Here is a 17,794-nt window from a genome sequence, read left to right as displayed (position 1 = left end):
TTACGCTGGAGGCGACACATTATACGACTTCCTGGAAAGGATTGAGGAACTGGCAGAATGCTATCTGATTAAGCCATATCAACTCCTCCCAACCCTTCCAGAGATACTGCGTGGCAAAGCCCTTCAATGGTTCCGCCTGCGAAAACAACAACTACACACATGGGCTGACTTCCGCTCCGAAGCCGGAAAATTCTTTTTGCCGAAGCGACACATTAGCCAGCTAGAGGACGCTATCCGCCAAAGAAAACAGACGAGCAGAGAAAATGCCAAGGACTATATCCTCGCCCTCCAGACGATGATTCGCCGCCACCCGGCTTTGTGCAAAGAAGATCATCTAGAACGCATATACGACGGACTACGGGTGAAGTATCGACTTTTTGTGAAGCCGGGCGAGTTCCAAACGATAGAGCAGCTTATGGAGCTCACCGACGAGTACGAACTACTGCGGAGCGAAGAAGCCAAACAGAGCCGACTGTTAGCACATAGCTTAAGCACAGTAATAATCGAGGAGCTGGAGGAGCAGAATGATCAAATAACAAACTCCCTGTCCCCACTCACTGACGTTACGATGCAAGAAACACCTGCTGGCGATGCAAGAAACGCGGCCACCGCCGCTCCCATTGCAACAACAAAAGACGAATTTTTTGTTCTAGATGCGGCAGAGACGGAACGCTCTCCAGGGATTGTGCATGCTACGGAATGAACCGAAATAATCCGATAACACCCGCACTATTATCATCCGTAGCCAAAGGGAAGGGGAACGACGGACGTTTTTACATACAGGTGTCTATCGAAGGATTGATGTGCCGCGCCCTGATCGACACGGAGGCCACCGTGACATACATCAATGAAGCCGTAAGAAGGCATCTGGAACGACGAAAGATTCCACCGTTATCCAATCGTCGCAACGTGCAACTCGCCAAACAATCATGCATTGCGAGCACCCACTCCTACCCGGTCAAGGTCAAATACAATGATCAAACAGCCAGTATGTTGGTGTATGTTATCCCTAATTTAGCCGAGAGTGTTATCCTGGGTATGGACTTTTTGGCAAAGCGCAACGTTACCGTCTCACTGGATGGAAAGCCCCTTACCACAGCCGGTACAACCAAAGAAAACGCACCCGTAACCCTACATTACATAAGGGAAGCGGAGCACCTCAACGAAGAGCGAAAGATAGAATACCTAGAGCTCATAGAAATACATCAAAAAGCACCCACACACCTAAAAGGGCCAAACACTGCCGCAGAACACAGACACAACACAACACTAAAACAAAGTTATTACCCGGCCATCCTCCTCAGCAAAAATGGCGAGCAACTCGTCACAAACGCTCCGTCAACGATCTTGAAGGATCATAACATCACCCACCGATTTACTAAACCGTGTGCCCCCCACAAAAATCCTACCGAACGCGTTCATCGCGTTATCAAAACAAGGGTGGCACAACGTACGAAACAAGACCATATGGCGTTCGCCATAAATACGACCCAACACAAATCAACCGCCGAAATAAATTTTAACCGCAACTTCGTTGGGCCGAGAGAAGCACGAACAAAATATGCCATGCCCGAAGAACCGCCTCCATTCGACGCAGTACCGTGGCCCGCAAATAAGCCACGAATACTGGACGCTAAGATATTCTGGGGCCCGTCATTAATAGCCGGCCATCTAAACGCCATCGTATGCGACAAACCAACCGCTGGTGACACTATACCGTATGCACCAAACCGAGAGCCACACGATACTATTAATGGAAACCACGCCCAGACTTCTTTGCCCGGACTATGGCTAAATCGCAAAAGGGTGTAACACGCTGCGTAGGGTGGACGAAGATCACGCCATAATCAAGCTGAAAGAACACTCCAAGATGGTACGATTCGCTGGCTGAGGAGAAGCAAGATCCGACCCAGTTTGATAAGTTTTCTTTACATGAAATGTAAATACCTTAATTTTGAAATGTAAATTTAAAATGTAATATAAATATGTACATATGTATATACCTTAATCTGGAAATGTAAATTTAAAATGAATTTCTACTTGCAATGTAAATTTAAACACAAATGAAATGTACACATTATTGTTGAAAAAAAGAGAAGAAAAAAAAAATGAATCAATCATAATAATAAAAACATCAACGAACACATATACACACATGTCGGCCGAGCCATCGGATTCAACCGATGATAAAACATACCTCGGCTCTGCCCATGGTAGTTCAGGCCTCCGCGCAAAAACCCTAGAATACCACAACCTTTCGTCCGCCGAAGTAAGAGGGGGACTCTAACGTAGCAAATTCTACGCCACAATATCTATTTCCTATTTAGCGCCCACCCCTAACATTATATTTTCCATTTACTGCCCACTCCTAGTAGTGTATGTATCGACATACATATATACATACATACCGGCCCAACAACCATCGCGCAAGCACAAGGCAAGCCAGCGATGGTGAACGCACAATGCTTGGGAATTTTCATTCGTGGCGCGCTGTGCGCGACAATGCGAGCATAATTCCCAATGTGTTCATAGTTACATATGAATAAAGTGATTGGCCGGAATACACCAGGCACACTTCGCCGTAGGTAAGTGAAGTGCGTGTCGGCCGCCATTGGCGGGGCGGATTTCCCCACTACCCTGGCAGACTGCCCGAGCCAATATAAATACATTGTAGGGGCTCCCTTTGGGTCGACGGGGGGTAAAGTTACAAGTTCGGTTCTGCCGATGGTACTTCCCCCCAGGCCTATTGGGCAGCCCTAATATTTTGATATCATCTCCTCTGAGGAAGACGGGGCTCACCCCCCTATTACTCAGAGGAAGGGTAATGCACGGATATACAGCTCAGGTAAGAGGGGAACACTTCCCAACGCCTACGGCGGGACAAACTCCCCTACTACCCTAGCCGAATACCCGAGCCAATATATTGTAGTTAGTTAGACTAGCCTCATACTAATATCGACACTTCGCCGTAGGTACAACATCATCGCCATCCCGATCCTTGGACATCCCATCCCGAAGTCTAGCCACCACCGTCGTCATAGCTATTTGGTGAGAGCCACCGTCACTCAGTACTCTCTCTTCGGGCGTGATCGTAACTACCGCCGTCATTACTACTGCCGTTAGCACCTCTTAGCGAGAGCCACCGTCGTCTTCACCATCTCAGCCACCGCTTAGCTAGCACTCTATCTCCCTCTCTCCGTCGTCCTTGGGCTACACTATATTGTCAGCGACACTACCTAGTGAACATCTCTCTCTCTCTCTCTCTCCTGGATTCAGGGTTGTGGATATTTTAGCCTAAGAGCCGCGTGTGTGTGTGTGTTCGAAATCAACACTAATTTACTGTGTATTTATTTAGGTGGGGGAAGTGGGACCTCCATCCGACTCTGGATTGACTTGAGCATACCTCAGCCTTTGACCAAACCCACCTCATAGACTTCAAAAATGATTCCAAAAAGTGATCGAAAAAGCTTTTCAGTTTTTGATCATCAAAAGTATTCATATTTGATTATTTCTTTTGTTCAATTGTATGATAACTCATGATTTAGTCAGAAAGAGTAATCAAATTCTATTTATATGTAGGGAAATTGAAAATTGAATCATCTAAATGCTGAGTGGGTTATTATCTTTTTCAATTAGCTTTATTTGTATGTATGCTTGTTTGTTATCTCCATAGGCTAAGCACAAAGGAGAGCTAGACCCTTCTAGTGGCAATTATTGAAGACAAGCGGCAGTAGTTAAATAAAGCTGTAGACATTGGTGCTTTATCGGTAACCGTATCGGTAACCTTTTAACAGCTGATTCGACCAACCTTATGAGAATCAATGCAATCGATTATTGGTGCCGCTAAGGTCGTAACCGTATCGTAGCCAACCAATTGGGTTTTGGTTTACCGTCGTAACGATAAACAGCTGATTACGTTAGGGATACGGATAAAGCGATACGACATACGGCACCAATGACTCCGGCTTAACTCGCTACAAAACGAGTTGTGCTTAATAGCGAAAACACGATCCTCTGTGCTACGGCATCTTTTTTAGCTTTATTAAACTATATTTATGTTATTGCGATTAAGAAGTCCCTTTCGGGCAAATAATGAAAATTCCCACGAAAAGGAGTCGAAGTGGTGAAAAAATCGGTCCTCTTATGATACTGAAAGTGCCAGCTTACTAAATATCGTCCCAGTAGTTGGTAAGTATTCACTAGTTCAACTGACCTGGGATAGCAGTTCTAGATATTTACTGTTAAGCTTCAATGTAGGTTTATCCCTAAACTGATAAGGAAAATATCATCTAAAACAAGTAAGGAAGGCTAAGTTCGGGTGTAACCGAACTTTACATACTCAGTTGAGAGCTGTGGAGACAAAGTAAGGGAAAATCACCATGTTGTAAAAAGAACCTAGGGTAACCCTGGAATGTGTTTGTATGACATATGTATCAAATGGAAGGTATTAAAGAGTATTTTAAGAGGAAGTGGGCCATAGTTCTATAGATGGACGCCATTTAGGGATATCGCCATAAAGGTGGCCCAGGCCTGACTCTAGAATTTGTTTCTACGATATGGGTATCAAATGAAATGTGTTAATGATAATTTTAAAAGGGAGTGGGCCTAAGTTCTATAGATGGACGCCTTTTCGAGATATCGCCATAAAGGTGGACCAGGGGTGACTCTAGAATTTATTTTGTACGATGTGAGTATCAAATGAAAGGTGTTAATGAGTATTTTAAGAGGGCGTGGGCCTTAGTTCTATATGTAGACGCCTTTTCGAGATATCGCCATAAAGGTGGACCAGGGGTGATTCTAGAATTTGTTTGTACTATTTGGGTATCAAATGAAAGGTGTTAATGAGTATTTTAAAAGGGAGTGGGCCTTAGTTCTATAGGTGGACGCCTTTTCGGAATATCGTTAAAAAAGTGGACCAGGGTTGACTCTAGAATGCGTTTGTACAATATGGGTATCAAACGAAAGGTGTTAATAAGTGTTTTAAAAGGGAGTGGGCCTTGGTTCTATGGGTGGACGCCTTTTCGGGATATCGCCATAAACGTGGACCAAGGGTGACTCTTGAATGCGTTTGTACGATATGGGTATCAAATGAAAGGTGTTAATGAGTATTTTAAAAGGGAGTGGGCCTTAGTTCTATAGGTGGATGCCTTTTCGAGATATCGCCATAAAGGTGGGCCAGGGGTGACTCTAGAATGTGTTTGTACGATATGGGTATCAAAATAAAGGTATTAATGAGGGTTTTAAAAGGGAGTGGCCTTTAGTTATATATGTGAAGGAATTTTCGAGATATCGACCAAAATGTGGACCAGGGTGATCCAGAACATCATCTGTCGGGTACCGCTAATTTATTTATATATGTAATACCACGAACAGTATTCCTTCCAAGATTCCAAGGGCTTTTGATTTCGCCCTGCAAAACTTTTTCATTTTCTTCTACTTAATATGGTAGGTGTCACACCCATTTTACCAAGTTTTTTTCTAAAGTTATATTTTGCGTCAATAGACCAATACAGTTGCCATGTTTCATCCCTTTTTTCGAATTTGGTATATAATTATGGCATTTTTTTCATTTTTCGTAATTTTCGATATCGAAAAAGTGGGCGTGGTCATAGTCGGATTTCGGCCATTTTTTACACAAATACAAAGTGAGTTCAGATAAGTGCGTGAACCGAGTTTAGTAAAGATATATCGATTTTTGCTCAAGTTAACGGCCGAGCGGAAGGACAGACGGTCGACTGTGTATAAAAACTGGGCGTGGCTTCAACCGATTTCGCCCTTTTTCACAGAAAACAGTTACCGTCCTAGAATCTAAGCCTCTACCAAATTTCACAAGGATTGGTAAATTTTTGTTCGACTTATGGCATTATAAGTATCCTAGATAAATTAAATGAAAAAGGGCGAAGCCACGCCCATTTTGAAATTTTCTTTTATTTTTATATTTTGTTGCAAGATATCATTAGTGGAGTTGAATGTTGACATAATTTACTTATATACTGTAAAGATATTAAATTTTCTTTTAAAATTTGAATTAAAAAAAATTTTTTTTAAAAAGTGGGCGTGGTCGTTCTCCGATTTTGCTAATTTTTATTAAGCAGACATATAGTGATAAGAGTAACGTTCCTGCCAAATTTCATCATGATATCTTCAACGACTGCCAAATTACAGCTTGCAAAACTTCTAAATTACCTTCTTTTAAAAGTGGGCGGTGCCACACCCATTGTCCAAAATTTTACTAGTTTTCCATTTTGCGTCATAAGTTCAACTCACCTACCAAGTTTCATCGCTTAATCCGTATTTGGTAATGAATTATCGCACTTTTTCGATTTTTCGAAATTTTCGATATCGAAAAAGTGGGCGTGGTTATTGTCCGATATCGTTCATTTTAAATAGCGATCTGAGATGAGTGCCAAGGAACCTACATACCAAATTTCATCAAGATACCTCAAAATTTACTCAAGTTATCGTGTTAACGGACGGACGGACGGACGGACGAACGGACGGACATGGCTCAATCGATTTTTTTTTCGATACTGATGAGTTTGATATATGGAAGTCTATATCTATCTCGATTACTTTATACCTGTACAACCAACCGTTATCCAATCAAAGTTAATATACTCTGTGAGCTCTGCTCAACTGAGTATAAAAAGGTCCGAATTGTTCCCAAACTCAACCAAGAGTGGCCACCGTGGTGTGATGGTAGCGTGCTCCGCTTGCCACACCGTATGCCCTGGGTTCACACCCGGCGCAAGGCAACATAACAATTTTAGAAATAAGGTTTTTCAATTCGAAGAAAAATTTTCTTAGCGGGGTTGCCCCTCGGCAGTGTTAGGCAAGCGCTCTGGGTGTATTTCTGCCATGAAAAGCTCTGGGTGAAAACTCATCTGCCTTGCAGATGCCGTTCGGAGTCGGCATAAAATATGTAGGTCCCGTCCGGCCAATTTGTAGGGAAAATCAAGAGGAGGATGACGCAAATTGGAAGAGAAGCTCGGCCTTAGATCTCTTCGGAGGTTATCGCGCCTTACATTTATTTATTTTTTTTTTCAACCAAGAGCTAAGCTCAAAAAAGTTTTAAAGTTCTCCGCGAAATTCTGGATTCCACTAAATCATGATTCACAATAGTCTACTTAAAGGACCACTGCTTTTACGCCATCACTACTGTAATACATGACGCACCAATAATTTTACCAGGACTACTCATATTTATCATAAATTGACGCTTAACCGCCTATGCATCTTTTAGTAAACCACAAATGTTAACCTTCTTAGCCACAACTTGTGCCAGACGTTAGCTCATTTGTAAAGATGGTTCTCTTTTCTCTAGATTGATATTGATTCTTAACTGTTAATGCAGATTGAAAAATAGATGACGCTCTTAAGAATTTCAAATTTGCATATGTCAACTGTAACCGAGCTGCGAAGGGGCAACATTAATTTTTCCTCCTGCTTCAGTCGTTCCGCACTCACGGCAAACATACTTTATGCGGTTTCCAACTGCTCCAAGAGGTACTTTCCATATATTTTCCAGTAACTGGCATGTCGGCAAGATCTAGTCGTTAGTTGATTTATTAGATCAGAAGCCGAACTATAGACGAACCGACTAAGCAAGCTGAATCCGCGGTAAATACAGCGGTTAATGGGATTGACTTTTTTAAAATTTGGGATGACCCACCGTCTTAATCTGGAGGCATCCGCTCTATTCTTGAATTTCTCGACTAATATAGAAGGGGTTGTGTAGCGCAATATTTTAAGGGGCTGCCAGCGCAATATATAGCTTCTCCAATCAAATTGTCAATCTGACCTACCCGTGGCGAATCCTGTTTCTTCAGTACGCGAGGATTTGGCGACCCCAAGATTCTCATGGATGTAGGGGGAGGGAGGGCGTGATGGCCTAGAAGGATTCATGTTGTCATACCAAATCGTTCTAGAGATCGTCGGGCTAGTACCTTTATGGTGCTTGTTACCGGAACGTACAGGATTTACATCCGATAACCCTGCGCAAGTCCTTCGGGGAGTATCCTTATCGCTACAACATCAAAAGCAAGCTCATAACTTGGTGATAATTGGACGATAATAATTCGCTTTCCCTAATAAGCCAACAGTAAAACATTAACTTGTCGGTATGGGTAAGAACCCAAAGAAGCTCTATTACAGAGGTTCGTGTCTCCGCTATTAAGCACAACTCTTTTTGTACCGAGTTATTTAACCACTACCTTCCTTAATAATTTCCGCCAGATGGGTCTCTTTGCGCGTGTTAAAAATGGCTAGGAGGAGCGATTAAAATAATAGCGATAAATTGTCAAAAATATACACATGACGTCATCATTGTGCTTTTTTACTTTGTGCTTTTTTACGTGTTGATTGTAGGTGATAAAGACTAGCAGGAAGATATCGATATCGAAAGTTTCAGACTGAATATGCTGCTATTGCTAAACAATCGGCCAGGTGTCCATTTAGGAATTCCTAAGTCAAACCAATGGGAGGCTGAATGTATTGGATACACATATAGCAAACACAAATATCACATTAAACATACTTTCTAAAGTTGTATTGAAATAGGAATATTTGTACATATGAAACAAAACAACAACTTTAAAACTAAGCTTTTACAATAAGATGATTAAAGAAATGCGATAAGTAGTACATATACAGAACTTGCTATATATATTCTAAACATGTTATCCTTCTCCCTTCAACTGGGATACTCAAATATGGAGTGTTCTAAATACAAATTGATTCGATTCCTCAACCCTTGTCGAAGTGTGTTCTTATGTTGCTTGATATTTTCAAGATGCGTAGCCGTAAAACTAAGCAAGAATTTCACAAATCAAACTCGCAAAATTTTTTTAAGATGACAAAGGTGGGAATGAAATATAAAGAGGTTTTAAAAGGCGTCATTATATCTTTTGATTTTTTTATGAATAAAGTCGCAACACTTTAAATTATTGATACATATGACTTCTAAAAATATCACAATCAAAACGTTACTGACCTATTTATGAAGTTTTGAGCAATATATTTACTGGCCCAATTGTTGTTGTAATTTTTTTTTATATTTTTACTAAAAGAACTGTCAAATTTAATATATCAATACAGCAACATCTGTTGTCTAATGCAAATATGTTCGCTTGATTTTTGTTATTTCTTTTATATTGTTTATTTTGTTTTCCTACATAACTATTTATGTACGAACATAAATACTTCATTTGCTTTTGTTTACTTGTTATTGTGCAATTTTTTTTTAAGTGATGCCAATGCGTCTGCTAAAATATGTTTAAACAAAAAAGGAAATATGCCTGTTCATTGACCACAAAAATTGTATTGTTGTCAGTTGTTAGTCATAAACAAATTTTGATCACCATTAACCATTACATACATACCTAGTTACTACATTTTTGTTTATTCATGCACATTTGTGAATGAACGAATATCGAATAGATAATAAAACCATAATATTGACCTAACTCAAACATTAGATTAACAATTAACATACCAACAACAAAACTTGTACATTACAGTGTCATGTCCAAGGCAATTTTAATTGCAAGCCAATCAACTTATAAAGGTATGTATGTGAAAAAAAAAACTAGTTTCAATTTAAATGCATCTACATAAATATGTACATATATCCATGTTTGTATGTGATTTTGATTGAGGTTGACATCTAAGCATTATAACATAATTATTAAAAAGTGTTTTATACAAAGTTAATATGAATTGATTTTACACCTTTCATAGTTAAACGAATAAATGTCAAAATTGTGGCGTCATAACATGTCTCATTAGGCTCTGAAGGTTATATGTAGAATGTGAACAATTAAGAATCAAGTATGTACTATCATTGTTATGGCTTCAGCAGATACATAACGTCACTTACTTGGCAGGCTAAGAAGAAACTCACAGCAGAGTTTTGCGTGTTTATTTAAATGATAAACGCCAGATAAGCAACGTATCAGTCGTCGCATCCGTCACGCTATGGAAAAAAGGTGGATTATGATAGATTTAAAACATGCGGCAGGTAGCTGAATCCTTTATTGCGAAGGTGTTTTTGTATCGACTAAAATGCCGATCGGTGTCACCACTTTGAACGGCTAGGCATACTTGATGGTCAGTTGACATGTATTCGTGATCGCAGTAGTTGTTTTTTCGTGACCGCTGGTATCTCATGTATTTTGGTTGACTTGTGCTCTCAGACCGCCTCGATGTTGGAGCCTCGATTCATGCGGATATCTAAAGCACTGAAGGCACGTCGTTCGCGTACGGCAACATGAACGATTTGGCTGCGTGTTTTTCGATCAGGTAGCTTAATAGATATTCTTATACCCAGCTGTACTTATACACGCGGTATTATAACTTTGAGTGGATAACGGTTGGTATAAGGTATTTAAGGTAGATATAGACTTCCATGTATCAAAATCATTAGTATCGAAAAACATTTTATTAAGTCATTTCCATCCGTCCCTCCATTCGTCCGTTAACACGAAAGTTTGCGGAAATATTGAGATATATTCACCAAATAAGCGAAATCGGATGATAATCACGCCCACTTTTTCGATATCGAAAATTTAGAAAAATGGAAAAATGAGATAATTCAAAAACGAATACCGCTAAGCTAATAAAATTTAGTATGCGGATTGGTTTTGTGACGCAAAACATAAATTCGAAAAAAATTTGGAATACGGGCATGGCGCCCCCCACATTTAGAAGAAAAAAGTTTGGGAGTTAAACAAGCCGTAAATCGAAAGCCGTTAATTACATCGAAATTAGGAGAGGACACTATCCTTTCTAAATTCAATAGACTGACTGAAGATAATCAAATCGGGTAAAGACCACGCCCCTTTTTCCTAAAGGTCTAAGCTTAACAAAGTTTGCAATAACTCTATGGTATTTAACAACATTTGACTGATATTCTGCCAAGAACAAAACTTTGACAAATTTTGAAAATGGGCGAGATCCAAGCCTTTTTGTGTTACTCTTTCCAAAATATTTTTAATGCCATAAGTCGAACAAAAATTTCCCACTCCGAAAAAGATTTGGCATAAACATTTTTTATACCTACAACAGTTGAACTGCATTTTTACCCGCTCAAGTTCATATAGAGTTCAGAATAAGACCATTCATGTATTATTGCGCAGCCTTATAACGCCATTAACCACACAAAGCACACAACAGCGCTTCAAGTGCACAGCTGTGTATGCAATGTTCGGTTTCACCCGAACTTATACTTTGTTACTTGTTATGTTTAAAGTTGACACTCGATATGATAATGTTTCGGGTACCGTCGAAGTTATTCGTATCGAAGTCAAAAACTAGAAATTTGTATGTGCTGTGCGATATCAAGAGCCGGCGGTTGCCGTGGTGTAGACGAGGCGTACTCCGCCTACCACACCAAAGGTCCTGGATTCATGTCGGGGGCAAAACAATCTATGTTGCAGAAGTTGTGCAAATACATCTACCAAAGGAACTGTTGAGTATTTGCTGTGTCAAAGTCCGGGTCTTATTAGAATATGTACATATAAGAAACTTTAGAAGCCATTGCTTGGTAAGTTATCGGAAACAGGGACTTCAAATATTATTGATTTTAACAACTCGGCCTGATTTCTTTCATATTTCTAAAAACATTAAATTTTTGATAACATTTTCTTGTCGCGCATTTTGTAGCCCACTCTAATGCACTTGAATAGGTTAGTATACATTAGACTGGGTTGGTCTCCATACAAAAAAAAAAGTTGCTAATGTCCGCCCCTAAATTTGAAGATTATGTTGAGAGGGTTTCGGAAAAATTTTTTTATATTTTTTTTTGATCCTTCGAAATACAGCCAAAAAGGTTTTTTCGTTGTAACTTGGTTATTTGACGTCCAATTTTAAAATTGATATGCCATTATTTTGGCCTTGAGAAGCTTCACATTTCCGTTTAATGTCCTTTTAAACTATGAAGTCGTTTTCACATGATTAGGTCAGCAAACAAAATTTTACCCCCCCCCCCTACATTTCGAAATTTTATTTTATTTTTTTCTTAACGCGTTCAGCAAATTCAGAAGTCAGAGTCTGACTTTTCACCTCGTATAACAGCTGTTATACAAAATTTCTCCAAAAAAGAATCCAGCCCTTCTAATAATGGAAAAGGGCGGGTCACGCCCACATTTTTACTTCTTCAATTTGCTGAACGCGTTAACAAAAAAATAAAATAAAATTTCGAAATGTAGAATTTCGAACTCCAAACTTCGTAAGCCGATATCTATTTTTTGGAGGATAAGTTCGAAAAACGGAGATAGTACTTTGTTTACTTAAGCCTCAATCTCTACGAAAAAGTGGGTTTGTCCAATACCCAGAAAAAAAGTTGATTTTGTCGCATAGTGTTATTATTATAAATACGAAACAACAGGTTTGACTCACTTATTTACTTTGACTTTCCCTATTCATGATATTTGCATATCTTTATAAACTTCTCAATGAAAACCCGTCAATTTTTCCTCCAAAAATATCATGAATTTCAGGTCTAAGTATAATAAGAATCAGGTAAAATAACTGTTGCAATAAATATTGAAAGTGCTAATAACTTCTTTGTTTATTATTTTAGTAATATGGTTTCAAAGCAACATTTTCTTGAATTTTCAAGTACTTTCGTTTGGTAAGGAAAAAAACATACATTAGGGGGGGTACAATTTTGTTAGCTGACCTAATCATGTGAAAACGACTTCATAGCTTAAAAGGACATTAAACGGAAATGTGATTCTCAAGGCCAAAATAATGACATATCAATTTTAAAAATCGGACGTCAAATAACCAGGTTACAACGAAAAAACCTTTTTGGTTGTATTTCGAAGGATCAAAAAAAATTAAAAAAAAATTTTCCGAAACCCTCTCAACATAATATTAAATTTTAGGGGCGGACATTAGCAACTTTTTTTTCGACCCAGTCTAGTATACATCATAACATAAGTACGTGCGAATGCATGTCTAATTTAAAATAAATAATTCGATCTATTACTTTTAGGAAATCCCCCTATTATATGTAAATTGTAATTAACTCTTGTTATTATTTTTTTTTCTATATCTGCCGTTATTATTCAATTCTAATAATCTGCTGCCACATTGGAATTGTTGAACTAACATTGCTGTTGCCAATTGCTTGAAAGCAACAGAAAGTAAAAATGTTGCTTATTATGTATTAATTGCGTTTGACTTGCTTTTGTTGGTGTTGATATTGCGTTTGTCAAAGCTCTATTAGCCATTGTTGTTGTTTATCATTTACCCTCGATCAGTGTTGCTGAGATCGGTGCGCTATTTACATACCCATTGTCTACATACATACATACATACACACACACATACAATATTGTGCGGGTACAAAAATAATTTGGTTGAATAATCTAACTTTGTTGCAACCAACATTGTTTTTGTTGCTATCTCTTCATTCAATAGTTTTTATTGTTGTAGGTCGTTATATTTGTTTTCGTGATTGCTGACTTTGTTTAGCTTTGCTTCTCGAGTTTTTAGTGTTATTATTTTTTCATTATCTCCATATTAATAACTCTTTTTGTTTTGCTAAGTGTTTTTCTTTACTTAAATATTTTAAATATTTTCGTATTTTTTTTTTGTTTTTTTGTAAATGTATGCAGCTTTTGTTGGAAAGCTATACCCATTTTTAAATAACATTTATTTTCCTATTTATTTTTTTTCTACATATGTATTTGACTCAACTCAAAAATGTTTGGTTCGATGTCAATGTCGCTTCTCTGAGAAGTGAAACCAGTTTGGTGTTGGTTTTGGTTTCGGTCTTTGAAACTCATTTCAGTTTAGGTTTCGGTTTTGATACAAGACAATTTACTCTTGGTATAATCATTACCTATAACTATTATCCCTTTTCTGCAAAGTGTACCATATTTTGACGAATATTAGCAACACATCAGGGATACTATAATCTCTAAGCCGATACTTAGCAGTGACTTGTATGCACATCAACAAATCAATTATTATGTCTGCCCATATGTCCATACAAGCAGCGGATAGTAGCGCACAAACACATGCATATATATCTGAGATACTCCCAAAAGTATGCAATCATTTGTCCCAGTATCACTCACATATACACGCGCATGGGCTATGAGAGAATCTATAAAATCGTGCATCTGTAGTTATAGCTGAGTAATTTTATAGCTGATAACTAACTCGTAAGTTCTGGAAATAGAAGCGCCTAGAAATATGTCAACGAGGAAACCGCACAGTATAAAAGCAGCAACAGTTGAGGCACGACAATCAGTTTGGTTTAAGCAAGCTATCAGTTGCGAAGTATAAGTGTTATTGTGAAGTACTTTAATAAAGGCCATTTTTGCATTATTCAATATTGGAGTTATTTATTCAGCAGTTTAGTGTTTCGGACGTTAGCAGAAGATTTGGAATTAGCGGAATTTCAGTAAATTCGTTACAATATATTATAAGCGATTTAACCCATTCAAAGACGAGTGCAGAATATGGTACCAATAGGAAAAATTTTCACTGCACTTTCAATTGCATCAACACTTCTAAATAAGTTATCATCTTCTTTTTTTAATTGCAGGAATACTGAAATTATCTAGCCTTGGCATTGCGTTGATAATTATGTCCGCGCTGATGATGGCAATCGATCCTTTACAGATATTAGTCGATAATGTAAGTATAAGACATAGATTACATTATCATTATCTATAAATGATTTAATTATTAAAGTATCGTGCATAATTCTATATAAATCTAGCTACATACTAAAAGGGGTACCGGGTATATGTAATTTATTTAAATTTTTGGAAGTGGCTACTCGTTTGGAGAGCCACTATAAAAACCATAAGAAAGATAAAGAAAACATAAGCTGGTTGGATAAGAAAACAAGCAATGGTGTCTTAGTTCGGGGATAACCGAAAATTATATACTCAGCGTGAGTTTCAATTGTACAGTTCATTTCAGATAATTTACTTTTGTTAATTTTGTTACAAGGGCTTTATTTTTTTGAGGCTCTAGAAATGTTGTGTAATGCTTGATCGGAATAGGGGCGTACACCGCCCATAAAAAAATCTCCCAATTTCCTCATACAATAAAACTTGGTAAAAGGAATATCATTGATAAAAAACTATTTTTCGCTAAGATATAGCTTATTATTCTAGTCTACGACCATTTTAAATATCCTTTGTATATACAAGTGGGCGTGGTCTTTAACTGATCCCGTCCATTTTTACTAGTAACATTTTCTGCTATAATGAACATATGTACACCCAATCATATTATGAATGTTTAATTTTTCTTCGACTTATGGCTCCCGAAAATTGCTTGGTCAAAAAAGGGGCAGTGCCATGCCCATTTTCCAAAATTTGATATTTTGCAAAGCTATAGCTTATTTTATACTTTTGTATATAAGTGGGCGTGGTTCTTAACAGATTTCGTAAATTTTTTTTTAAGCATTCTTCGTATTTTGTTATGATAGGTTTGACGGTTTTTGATTTATAAATAATAATAATTATAAAATTAATTTTATCACAAATGGGCGGTGCCACGCCTATTTTCAAAAATGTTTTCAAATTTTAACTAAAAGTCTCAATATCAGTTCAACCGTCAAATTTAAACTTTCTAGGGGTATTATTTACTTAAAAATCAGGTTTTTTGTACTTTTAAAAATGTTATATATGTAAAAAGTGGGCGTGGTTATCATCCGAATTCGCTCATTTTAAATAGCGATGGGAAATGAGCCAAGGATCCCATATACCAAATATCAATAAAATATCTCAGTATTTACTCAAATTATCGCGTGCACAGACAGACGGGCGGACAGACATAGCTAAACGAATTCCTGTTTCCATCCTGGTCATTTTGATATATGGAAGTTTATATTTATCTCGATTCGTTTATGCCGATACGATCAACCGTTATGTTAACAAATGCCCCTATTACCTTTAACAACTCAACTCTGGTTGGTTTGTCTAGTCTAACAACTTTTTGTGGCATTACCGTTTACAACGCTGTGTTAGTGTAGTTGTCAAAAACGTCAAAATCTTACAACTGATTACTAGCAGTTGTCTCATACAATTTTGCAGTTGTTGTAACGTTTTAAGAGACGGTTCACCACCTAATTTTTAACAAAAATTCTCAAAGTTGGTATCAAAAGACGCGTTTCTACCTCCGATTTAAGAATCCGAAAACAAAAGTTAAAAATTGTATTTCTATCATATCATGTGGGTTGAAATTTCCATGTGGTTGTAATTTGCCAGATTTTGTGTACACACTAATGCAGAAAGGCGTTGGACCTACCCAGGTTGTTTTTAAAAATCGCGCCCAAAGGCCGCCAACACAGAAAGATCTTCTGTGCAAAAAAACCGTGGACCGGGCCTCATATTTCGGACCCTCTCGAGCCATTTTGTGGTTTTTGTGAATATTTTGCGACAGAAATAAACTTTTTAATTTCCGCTTTCGAATCCTAAAAACGGAGATGTTGTTGTTGTTATTGTAGCGATAAGGTTGCTCCCCGAAGGCTTTGGGGAGTGTTATCGATGTGATGGTCCTTTGCCGCATACAGATCCGGTACGCTCCGGTAACACAGCACCATTAAGGTGCTAGCCCGACCATCTCGGGAACGATTTATATGACCACAATAAACCTTCAGGCAATTCCTCCCTCCCTACCCAGAGGTTGACAATTGGGTTTGGAGAAGCTGTATATTGCGCTGGCAACCGGAAAGGGTTGCGCTACACAGGCCCTTGAATCTGGTATTTCAGTCGCCTCTTACGACGGGCATACCTACTGCGGGTGTATTCTGACCCCCTAACCTGCTGGGGGAAACGGAGATCGAAACGCGTCTTTTGGTACCACCTTTGATAAGAGTTAGATGGTGCACTGGCTCATAAAACGTTACAAAAAAAAAAACAAAAAATTTAAAGCCGGTAGTTAAACCTTTTTTAATCAAAAAATAATCAACAATTTTGTGCACATTTATAGAAAAATACAACGTTTAAACGAAGGATTACATTGAATAACTTTTTGACTTTATGGAGCGATATTCCGAAGTTGGACGAGGCTGGCCGCAGTTCGGATGCAGCCAAAATAGGTGAAATTATGCGAACGTTAGTCCCATCGTTACTAATCACTACTCCTGGGCATCCTGTTTTAAAGTAAAATACAATTTTTGCTGTTTGGGTTTTAATCCACTTCGCACAAATATGCTTTTCAATAATATCTAAAACCGGTCCAACACCAAAATCATTTCCACAGCATTTTTGATAGCTGCCATCAGCAACGAATCTGAATGTGGCGAATAATTTTAAAATAGGGGTACAGCCTTCGCTCGAAAGCGTTTGCGGAAATGGTCCTTAATTTTGTTTAGTAATGAGTAAAATGCTTTCTTTCAAATCTGCAAAATAACTTCATTTGAAACTCATTATTTGTCACTTAAACATTTTCTTACTTGGTGCTTGGTAGTTTCAAGGGATTGGAATGATCACGCGAATGTTTTCCGTATTCGCGACATGTCAATCACGAACATTTTCGCCATTATAAAATAGATTTCATATCATATAATATGACTTATCTTGTTTGGTTGATTTTCCGTGGATGATACGTGGATGACATAATATGCGTTTTAACTACTAATAACGAAGAGCTTGTACTGGAGTACCTCACCAAGCAGCACGGAAATATAAAATTTACAATGGAAACCGAAAAAGACGGAGGAATCAACTATGTAGACCTCAAGATAAATATTGATAAAGAAGCCAAAAGATTTAACTATGACATATATAGAAAGTCAACGGCCACCGACACAATAATACAC

The 17,794-nt window shown here is 38.1% G+C and overlaps 1 protein-coding gene across 3 annotated transcripts in view; it reads left to right on the top strand.

The window, feature by feature from the left end:
* Nucleotides 1–17,794, top strand: part of LOC137237914 (lysosome membrane protein 2) — an 89,945-nt gene that overhangs the window by 64,793 nt on the left and 7,358 nt on the right. For all 3 annotated transcript variants that reach the window (XM_067762282.1, XM_067762284.1, XM_067762283.1), the window contains one exon: nt 14,561–14,652. In XM_067762282.1, the coding sequence (XP_067618383.1) occupies nt 14,561–14,652 (92 nt within the window). The remainder of the gene's footprint in view (nt 1–14,560; nt 14,653–17,794) is intronic.

Source organism: Eurosta solidaginis, chromosome 1 (genome assembly GCF_040869045.1).
Source record: "Eurosta solidaginis isolate ZX-2024a chromosome 1, ASM4086904v1, whole genome shotgun sequence".
Lineage (NCBI taxonomy): Eukaryota > Metazoa > Arthropoda > Insecta > Diptera > Tephritidae > Eurosta > Eurosta solidaginis.
This window is presented reverse-complemented; position numbering and strand designations above follow the sequence as displayed.